The following is a 10,000-nucleotide window of genomic DNA, read 5'->3' on the forward strand; positions in this document are numbered from 1 at the left end:
CATAATGAGCTGGACACAGTGAGCTGGACACATTGAGCTGGACACAGTGAGCTGGACACATTGAGCTGGACACAGTGAGCTGGACACATTGAGCTGGACACAGTGAGCTGGACACATTGAGCTGGACACAATGAGCTGGACACATTAAGCTGGACACATTGAGCTGGACACAGTGAGCTGGACATATTGAGCTGGACACAGTGAGCTGGACACATTGAGCTGGATACAGTGAGCTGGACACATTGAGCTGGATACAGTGAGCTGGACACATTGAGCTGGACACATTGAGCTGGACATATTGAGCTGGACATATTGAGCTGGACACAGTGAGCTGGACACATTGAGCTGGACACATTGAGCTGGACACAGTGAGCTGGACATAATGGGCTGGATACAGTAAGCTGGACACATTGAGCTGGACACAGTGAGCTGGACATAATGGGCTGGATACAGTAAGCTGGACACATTGAGCTGGACACAGTGAGCTGGACACATTGATCTGGACACAGTAAGCTGGACACAGTGAGCTGGACACAGTGAGCTGGACACAGTGAGCTGGACATATTGAGCTGGACATATTGAGCTGGACACAGTGAGCTGGACACAGTAAACTGGAAGTATACATTTAAAGTATATTGAGTTTGAAAACTCAAACCACCCCCTCACGTGCTGGATCTGGCCCATGGCCCGTATGTTTGACAACCATGGTCTATAGCTTTTCAACCATTTTATAAATTCAATAGTTTCACATATTGTACATATAGCCTACTGGGAGGCCTAAGCCCAAGAGACCAACCTGCGACGTCAAACTCTATTTCAAGAGAGACCTTATTGGCCAGAGCGGCGTCTCGGAGAAGCTGATTGGCCTCTTCCAGTGTTCCATCCTCCGTGGGGATTCCGTTGATGGACAGGAGTCTGTCTCCAACCTGCAGCAGGCCGCACCTGTCGGGACAAACAATCAAATGTAATTATAAAGCCCTGTTGACACAACATGTCTTTACTGTAATCCGGTCTGGATTCAAAAGAGAAGTTAGGAAAAAAAACAGTCACATTTGTACATAATTTTACAATATAAATCGGATCAAATACATTTGATTGGATTTGTAATTTCAGTTGTAACAATCAGAGAAATTATTACGAAAAACCGAGAGATGGAAAAGTACAGTGTAGCAGAGTTAAGACATTGATTAATAATGAATACAGTAACCTCCAGGGAAGGAGAGCATATGAATCTTATTACCAATCATCTGGACTATAGCTGATTGAAAAGGCACTGGAGAGAGAGGGAGAGAGAAAAGGAGAGAGAGAGAGAGAGTAGGGATGAGAGAGAGAGAGAGTAGGAATGAGAGAGAGAGTAGAAATGAGAGAGAGAGTAGGAACGAGAGAGAGAGAGAGAGAGCAAGAGGGTAAGAGAGAGAGAGAGAGAGAGAGAGAGAGAGAAAGAAAGAGAGAGAGAAAAGGAGAGAGAGAGAAAGAGACAGAGAGAAAGAAAGAGAGGGAGAGGGAGGGAGGGAGAGAGACTAGCATATCTACTGGGTGAAATACCACAGTGTGCCATCACAGCAACAAAATTTGTGACCTGTTGCCACAAGAAAAGGGCAACCAGTGAAGAACACACACCATTGTAAATACAACCTATATTTATTTATTTTCCATTTTGTACACTAACTGTTTTCACATCGTAACAACACTGTATATAGACATAATATGACATTTGAAATGTCTTTATCCATTTCACTTTCTTTGGCAATGTAAACATATGTTTCCCATGTCAATAAAGTCCCTTGAATTGAATTGAATTGAGAGAGAGAGAGAGAGAGAGAGACATAGACAGAGACAGAGACAGAGACAGAGACAGAGACATAGAGATAAGAATATATGAAAGCAGAGTTGGAAACAAACAGACTCCATTACAAGTTAAGAGGTGTTCTGATAATTTTTACACGCATGCACACACGCACACACACACACACACACACACACTCACACACACACACACACACACACACACACACACACACACACACACACACACACACACACACACACACAACACACACACACACACACAGAGTCGTGATGTTGATGTCTCAGTAGTTTACAGTGTGATGCTGCCCGAGAGGTCTGAGGCCATGCTCCATTAACCACCCACTCAATGATCTCACCCAGTACTAATCACCAGCCTCTTGTTTGGATGTAGGACTCAACAGCCACCTTCTCTTCTCTGGACCAACAGGCTGTTTAGCGAATATGTACACTCTTAGAAAAAAGGGTTCCAAAAGGGTTCTTCGGCAGTCCCCATAGCAGAACACCTAAAAGGTTCTAGATAGCACAATGTTTTCTAAAAGTGTAGGATATATTTTTTTAATTATTAACCCCTCCACCACCCCCCCTCGTCGGAGGACAAATATCTACATATATATTTTTTTTACAGCTTTTTTGTTACATATATATATACACTTTACATATATATACATGCTACTTTTACATACATCAATCACATAACAATAATACATGACTGAATATAAACTCTTTAATCCCGCCTCTCAGCCTCTCTCAACCCATCCCTCCTATCACCATAGCCCTCAGCTCTTTAATCCCACCCCTCATCCTCTCTCAGCCCCTCCCACCTATCACCATAGCCCTCAACTCTTTAATCCCACCCCTCAGCCTCTCTCAGCCCATCCCACCTATCCCCATAGCCCTCAACTCTTTAATCCCGCCCCTCAGCCTCTCTCAGCCCATCCCACCTATCACCATAGCCCTCAACTCTTTAATCCCGCCTCTCAGCCTCTCTCAGCCCATCCCACCTATCACCATAGCCCTCAACTCTTTAATCCCGCCTCTCAGCCTCTCTCAGCCCATCCCACCTATCACCATAGCCCTCAACTCTTTAATCCCGCCTCTCAGCCTCTCTCAGCCCATCCCACCTATCACCATAGACCTCAGCTCTTTAATCCCGCCTCTCAGCCTCTCTCAGCCCATCCCACCTATCACCATAGACCACATCATTTGGTTTCCATGTGCCAAACATTTTTCAATTGTGCTGTGATGTTTTACATACACGTTGAACCTTTCTAATCGTATATTATCCACAGATTGTGAGCGAAAGATGAAAACCTTTCCTACCAGTGTTATTATATTATTTATTGACTGACTATGGCTTTCCAAATCGGCTTTCCAAAGTTCATTTTAAGTGCATGTTATGTTTTTTTTAACCATTCCTGAGCCTGTGACCAGAAACAACCTACATATAGACTAGACCAGAATAAATGGTCTCTTCGCAGAAAAAAATCTACAGAGCGGAGATTGTTGTATTGTTGCCCCATATATATACTGTAGCATTCTGTTGGTGGCAAGAATTTTATATAATAATTGAAAAACTCTAAGTGTGGAATCAAGTGTAGTTTTTTGTACCTGTTCATAAACCATATGCCATGGAATTGGTACATCAAAAATCTCCTCCCATTCATTTTGCCACCCCTATGGCGCAGCTGTCAACATTTCTGTCAATTTATTTTTCTATTTATGCCAGATCCTTTCAGCCAATTTATATCTTTAATATATGGCAGGCAAACAAGTTCCCTACCTTCTTCCTTTTCTACTTCCCTCCTCCATTTTTGTGGTCGTGCTGCAATCAGTTGGTTGTACATTTGGATTGAGCAGATATTCCCATATATTTTCGATAGCTGCAGATGTGACATAACTCCTCCGTTTCTATTCATAATATCATTAATACATATAATACCATATTTAAACATTTGTTTCGTAAATAATGTTTATTTTTTTCATTTTTGAATTTGTACATTTGAGTTTAACCATTACATTTGTTGTAATATTTGTTCTATCTTTTCTGGAGGATAAAACTGAAATTGTAACCAGCTTTTGTATGGCTTGTTTAAGATAGGGTGATACTTTAAACAACATTTAATTTTCAATTAGTGGGAAATGAGAAGTCGTAATCTGTTTAAAGGCAAAAAAAAATCAATGTTTTTAAACAAAGGATGAGCCTTCCTTAATCATCTACTGGAGAACCATTTTGGATTTAAGTATCATTTATGTATGAGTGAAGCTTTTAGCCCCCTAAACTCATTATATAAATAGGCACGTTTAATTTTGTCTGGCTTAGCGTTCCAAATAACATGAAACATAATTTTCTGCACATATGATTTAAAAAAAACAAGGCATCTGGAGTAGGCAGTGACATTAGTAAGTAAACTGTGATAAGACCAAAGAGTTTTTCCATAAATAGACAAGTATTTACCAGTCCATGGTTACAGAATCGGACAGCCTAGTTTTACTCCTCTTAAAAGCTCAATACATTCTGAGAAGTAACCATTGTTTACTATTTTACATCTGGGGTTGCTGTACATAACTTTATCCCATTGTATTAGAGATTCAACTAAATTAAAGTCACCCAGGCATTTATATATACATTCTAATCATACTTTATCAAACACCGTTTCTAAATCTGCTATGAAGTCCCCCCAAAAAGTGTAGGATCTTAATTTGATCACTCTGTTGCATGAGAACATTCCTGAATTGTAGTGCATTCGAGGTTTAAAAAGGCTTTTAAAGGAAGTCATTTCCACTTTGAATTTCCAGACTTGATTTTCAACCCCAACAAAAATGTCTTTACATGATAACTCACATTTGCTTTTGCTGCAGGATTATATTCCTGCTGTAAGAAACTGGCTCAAATTAATACACTGTAATGAGTTGGGTTAACTCATCTAATACACTGTAATGAGTTGGGTTAACTCATCTAATACACTCTAATGAGTTGGGTTAACTCATCTAATACACTGTAATGAGTTGGGTTAACTCATCTAATACACTGTAATGAGTTGAGTTAACTCATCTAATACACTGTAATGAGTTGAGTTAACTCATCTAATACACTGTAATGAGTTGAGTTAACTCATCTAATACACTGTAATGAGTTGAGTTAACTCATCTAATACACTCTAATGAGTTGAGTTAACTCATCTAATACACTGTAATGAGTTGGGTTAACTCATCTAATACACTCTAATGAGTTGAGTTAACTCATCTAATACACTGTAATGAGTTGAGTTAACTCATCTAATACACTCTAATGAGTTGAGTTAACTCATCTAATACACTGTAATGAGTTGGGTTAACTCATCTAATACACTGTAATGAGTTGAGTTAACTCATCTAATACACTGTAATGAGTTGAGTTAACTCATCTAATACACTGTAATGAGTTGAGTTAACTCATCTAATACACTGTAATGAGTTGGGTTAACTCATCTAATACACTGTAATGAGTTGAGTTAACTCATCTAATACACTCTAATGAGTTGAGTTAACTCATCTAATACACTCTAAAAAGTTGAGTTAACTCATCTAATACACTGTAATGAGTTGAGTTAACTCATCTAATACACTGTAATGAGTTGAGTTAACTCATCTAATACACTGTAATGAGTTGGGTTAACTCATCTAATACACTGTAATGAGTTGAGTTAACTCATCTAATACACTGTAATGAGTTGGGTTAACTCATCTAATACACTGTAATGAGTTGAGTTAACTCATCTAATACACTGTAATGAGTTGAGTTAACTCATCTAATACACTGTAATGAGTTGAGTTAACTCATCTAATACACTGTAATGAGTTGGGTTAACTCATCTAATACACTGTAATGAGTTGAGTTAACTCATCTAATACACTCTAATGAGTTGAGTTAACTCATCTAATACACTCTAATAAGTTGAGTTAACTCATCTAATACACTGTAATGAGTTGAGTTAACTCATCTAATACACTGTAATGAGTTGAGTTAACTCATCTAATACACTGTAATGAGTTGGGTTAACTCATCTAATACACTGTAATGAGTTGAGTTAACTCATCTAATACACTCTAATGAGTTGAGTTAACTCATCTAATACACTCTAATAAGTTGAGTTAACTCATCTAATACACTGTAATGAGTTGGGTTAACTCATCTAATACACTCTAATGAGTTGAGTTAACTCATCTAATACACTCTAATGAGTTGAGTTAACTCATCTAATACACTGTAATGCGTTGGGTTAACTCATCTAATACACTGTAATGAGTTGAGTTAACTCATCTAATACACTCTAATGAGTTGGGTTAACTCATCTAATACACTGTAATGAGTTGAGTTAACTCATCTAATACACTCTAATGAGTTGGGTTAACTCATCTAATACACTGTAATGAGTTGGGTTAACTCATCTAATACACTGTAATGAGTTGGGTTAACTCATCTAATACACTGTAATGAGTTGAGTTAACTCATCTAATACACTCTAATGAGTTGAGTTAACTCATCTAATACACTCTAATAAGTTGAGTTAACTCATCTAATACACTGTAATGAGTTGAGTTAACTCATCTAATACACTGTAATGAGTTGAGTTAACTCATCTAATACACTGTAATGAGTTGGGTTAACTCATCTAATACACTGTAATGAGTTGAGTTAACTCATCTAATACACTGTAATGAGTTGGGTTAACTCATCTAATACACTGTAATGAGTTGAGTTAACTCATCTAATACACTGTAATGAGTTGAGTTAACTCATCTAATACACTGTAATGAGTTGAGTTAACTCATCTAATACACTGTAATGAGTTGGGTTAACTCATCTAATACACTGTAATGAGTTGAGTTAACTCATCTAATACACTCTAATGAGTTGAGTTAACTCATCTAATACACTCTAATAAGTTGAGTTAACTCATCTAATACACTGTAATGAGTTGAGTTAACTCATCTAATACACTGTAATGAGTTGAGTTAACTCATCTAATACACTGTAATGAGTTGGGTTAACTCATCTAATACACTGTAATGAGTTGAGTTAACTCATCTAATACACTCTAATGAGTTGAGTTAACTCATCTAATACACTCTAATAAGTTGAGTTAACTCATCTAATACACTGTAATGAGTTGGGTTAACTCATCTAATACACTCTAATGAGTTGAGTTAACTCATCTAATACACTCTAATGAGTTGAGTTAACTCATCTAATACACTGTAATGCGTTGGGTTAACTCATCTAATACACTGTAATGAGTTGAGTTAACTCATCTAATACACTCTAATGAGTTGGGTTAACTCATCTAATACACTGTAATGAGTTGAGTTAACTCATCTAATACACTCTAATGAGTTGGGTTAACTCATCTAATACACTGTAATGAGTTGGGTTAACTCATCTAATACACTGTAATGAGTTGGGTTAACTCATCTAATACACTGTAATGAGTTGAGTTAACTCATCTAATACACTCTAATGAGTTGGGTTAACTCATCTAATACACTGTAATGAGTTGAGTTAACTCATCTAATACACTCTAATGAGTTGGGTTAACTCATCTAATACACTGTAATGAGTTGGGTTAACTCATCTAATACACTGTAATGAGTTGGTTTAACTCATCTAATACACTGTAATGTGTTGGGTTAACTCATCTAATACACTGTAATGAGTTGGTTTAACTCATCTAATACACTCTAATGAGTTGGGTTAACTCATCTAATACACTGTAATGAGTTGGTTTAACTCATCTAATACACTGTAATGAGTTGGTTTAACTCATCTAATACACTGTAATGAGTTGGTTTAACTCATCTAATACACTCTAATGAGTTGGGTTAACTCATCTAATACACTGTAATGAGTTGGTTTAACTCATCTAATACACTCTAATGAGTTGGGTTAACTCATCTAATACACTGTAATGAGTTGGGTTAACTCATCTAATACACTGTAATGAGTTGGTTTAACTCATCTAATACACTGTAATGAGTTGGGTTAACTCATCTAATACACTGTAATGAGTTGAGTTAACTCATCTAATACACTCTAATGAGTTGGGTTAACTCATCTAATACACTGTAATGAGTTGGTTTAACTCATCTAATACACTCTAATGAGTTGGGTTAACTCATCTAATACACTGTAATGAGTTGGGTTTACTCATCTAATACACTCTAATGAGTTGGGTTAACTCATCTAATACACTGTAATGCGTTGGGTTAACTCATCGAATACACTGTAATGAGTTGGGTTAACTCATCAAATACACTCTAATGAGTTTAGTTAACTCATCTAATACACTGTAATGAGTTGGGTTAACTCATCTAATACACTGTAATGCGTTGGGTTAACTCAACTAATACACTGTAATGAGTTGGTTTAACTCATCTAATACACTCTAATGAGTTGGGTTAACTCATCTAATACACTGTAATGAGTTGAGTTAACTCATCTAATACACTGTAATGAGTTGAGTTAACTCATCTAATACACTGTAATGCGTTGGGTTAACTCAACTAATACACTGTAATGAGTTGGGTTAACTCATCTAATACACTGTAATGAGTTGGGTTAACTCATCTAATACACTATAATGAGTTGGGTTAACTCATCTAATACACTCTAATGAGTTGAGTTAACTCATCTAATACACTGTAATGAGTTGGGTTAACTCATCAAATACACTCTAATGAGTTGAGTTAACTCATCTAATACACTCTAATGAGTTGAGAAAACTCATCTAATACACTCTAATGAGTTGAGATAACTCATCTAATACACTGTAATGAGTTGGGTTAACTCATCAAAATACACTGTAATGAGTTGGGTTAACTCATCAAATACACTCTAATGAGTCGAGTTAACTCATCTAATACACTGTAATGAGTTGGGTTAACTCATCTAATACACTGTAATGAGTTGAGTACATAGTTAGACAGAGAGGGAGAGAGAGAAAGAGACATGCTAATGAGTTCTCTCATTTACTGTTAGACATGCTTCTACACAAAATATGTTTGAAGTTCTCCAGTCCACCCCCCCCCCAAACCCCCCTAACCCCCCTAACCCCAATCTTTAAATCGTCTAACTGATAAGCAGTGAGAGAGAATTCTCCAGTCTGAGCCCCACCGAGTCTTGACCCAGATACCCAGTAATATTAACGCTCATCCAGTTTGACAACGGCCAAGATGCTTTCCTTTCAAGCCTTCCTGATAGGCCAGCAGACATCTTTAACGTGTTGTTTTCAATACAACTCGTCCGTTTCAACTAACCCAGAATCATCGAGAAGAGAGAGAGAGAAGGAGAAATAAGGAGAGAGAGAGAGAGAGAAACACAGGGGAAAGAAGATACACGAATGTGGAGAGAGACTCCCCAGGTTGCTGTAACTCTCTGTCAGAGACATGTGTGTGTGTGTGTGTGTGTGTGTGTGTGTGTGTGTGTGTGTGTGTGTGTGTGTGTATGTGTGTGTGTGTGTGTGTGCGCGTGCGTTCGTGCGACAGTTGAAAATTTTATCTGTCGTCTAGAAGGAGGATCTATCTATTTACCCCCCCTGTCTTGTGCCAATGGTTGCGTTCCAGGTCAACCTTCTTGCAGCATTACTGTCTGTCAATCTCAGAAGATTTCTCAATGTTGTTAAAGTGTTAACATATTATTAATGTGGTTCCTGAGACATAAGAAGTATTTCTCCAGATGGAGTGAGAACAGCAAAAAAGACGATTTTCTACCAGCGGAGGCCTCTGTCGTTGTGAAACAGCGCTGGCGACAAGGAGGATTATGGGTAAACAAACAGACGTCAACACAATTCCCTGTGCTCAGATCAAAGCAAAAACACAAAAGGGAACTTTCTCTCTTGCTCTCTCTCTCTCGCTATATATATATATATATATATATATACAGTATCTCTCTCTCTCCCTCTCTCTCTCACTCTTTAGTCAAGAATAGTCCAATTATCCCGTAGTGAAGTAGGATTACCCTGGAGACAAGGCAGAGTTCAAAATTAGTAAAAACAAAAACCAGGAAATTCTTCATGATATAAAATTGTTTTGTTTCCTTTCTGCAGACAGTAGAGACACAAAGGTCCTGAATCTCTGTAGCCAACATGAAAGGCATGTTGGGTCCCACTTTAAAACCAACAACAACTTATACAGTCTTAATATAACATCAGTAAAA

The 10,000-nt window shown here is 37.6% G+C and overlaps 1 protein-coding gene across 5 annotated transcripts in view; it reads right to left on the reverse strand.

Annotated features, from left to right (window-relative positions):
* The window catches only part of LOC110528605 (glutamate receptor-interacting protein 2), a 325,911-nt gene that overhangs the window by 55,610 nt on the left and 260,301 nt on the right, over window positions 1–10,000 (reverse strand). For all 5 annotated transcript variants that reach the window (XM_036984212.1, XM_036984211.1, XM_036984213.1 and 2 more), the window contains exon 13: window positions 797–942. In XM_036984212.1, the coding sequence (XP_036840107.1) occupies window positions 797–942 (146 nt within the window). The remainder of the gene's footprint in view (window positions 1–796; window positions 943–10,000) is intronic.

Source organism: Oncorhynchus mykiss, chromosome 7 (assembly GCF_013265735.2).
Source record: "Oncorhynchus mykiss isolate Arlee chromosome 7, USDA_OmykA_1.1, whole genome shotgun sequence".
Classification (NCBI taxonomy): domain Eukaryota; kingdom Metazoa; phylum Chordata; class Actinopteri; order Salmoniformes; family Salmonidae; genus Oncorhynchus; species Oncorhynchus mykiss.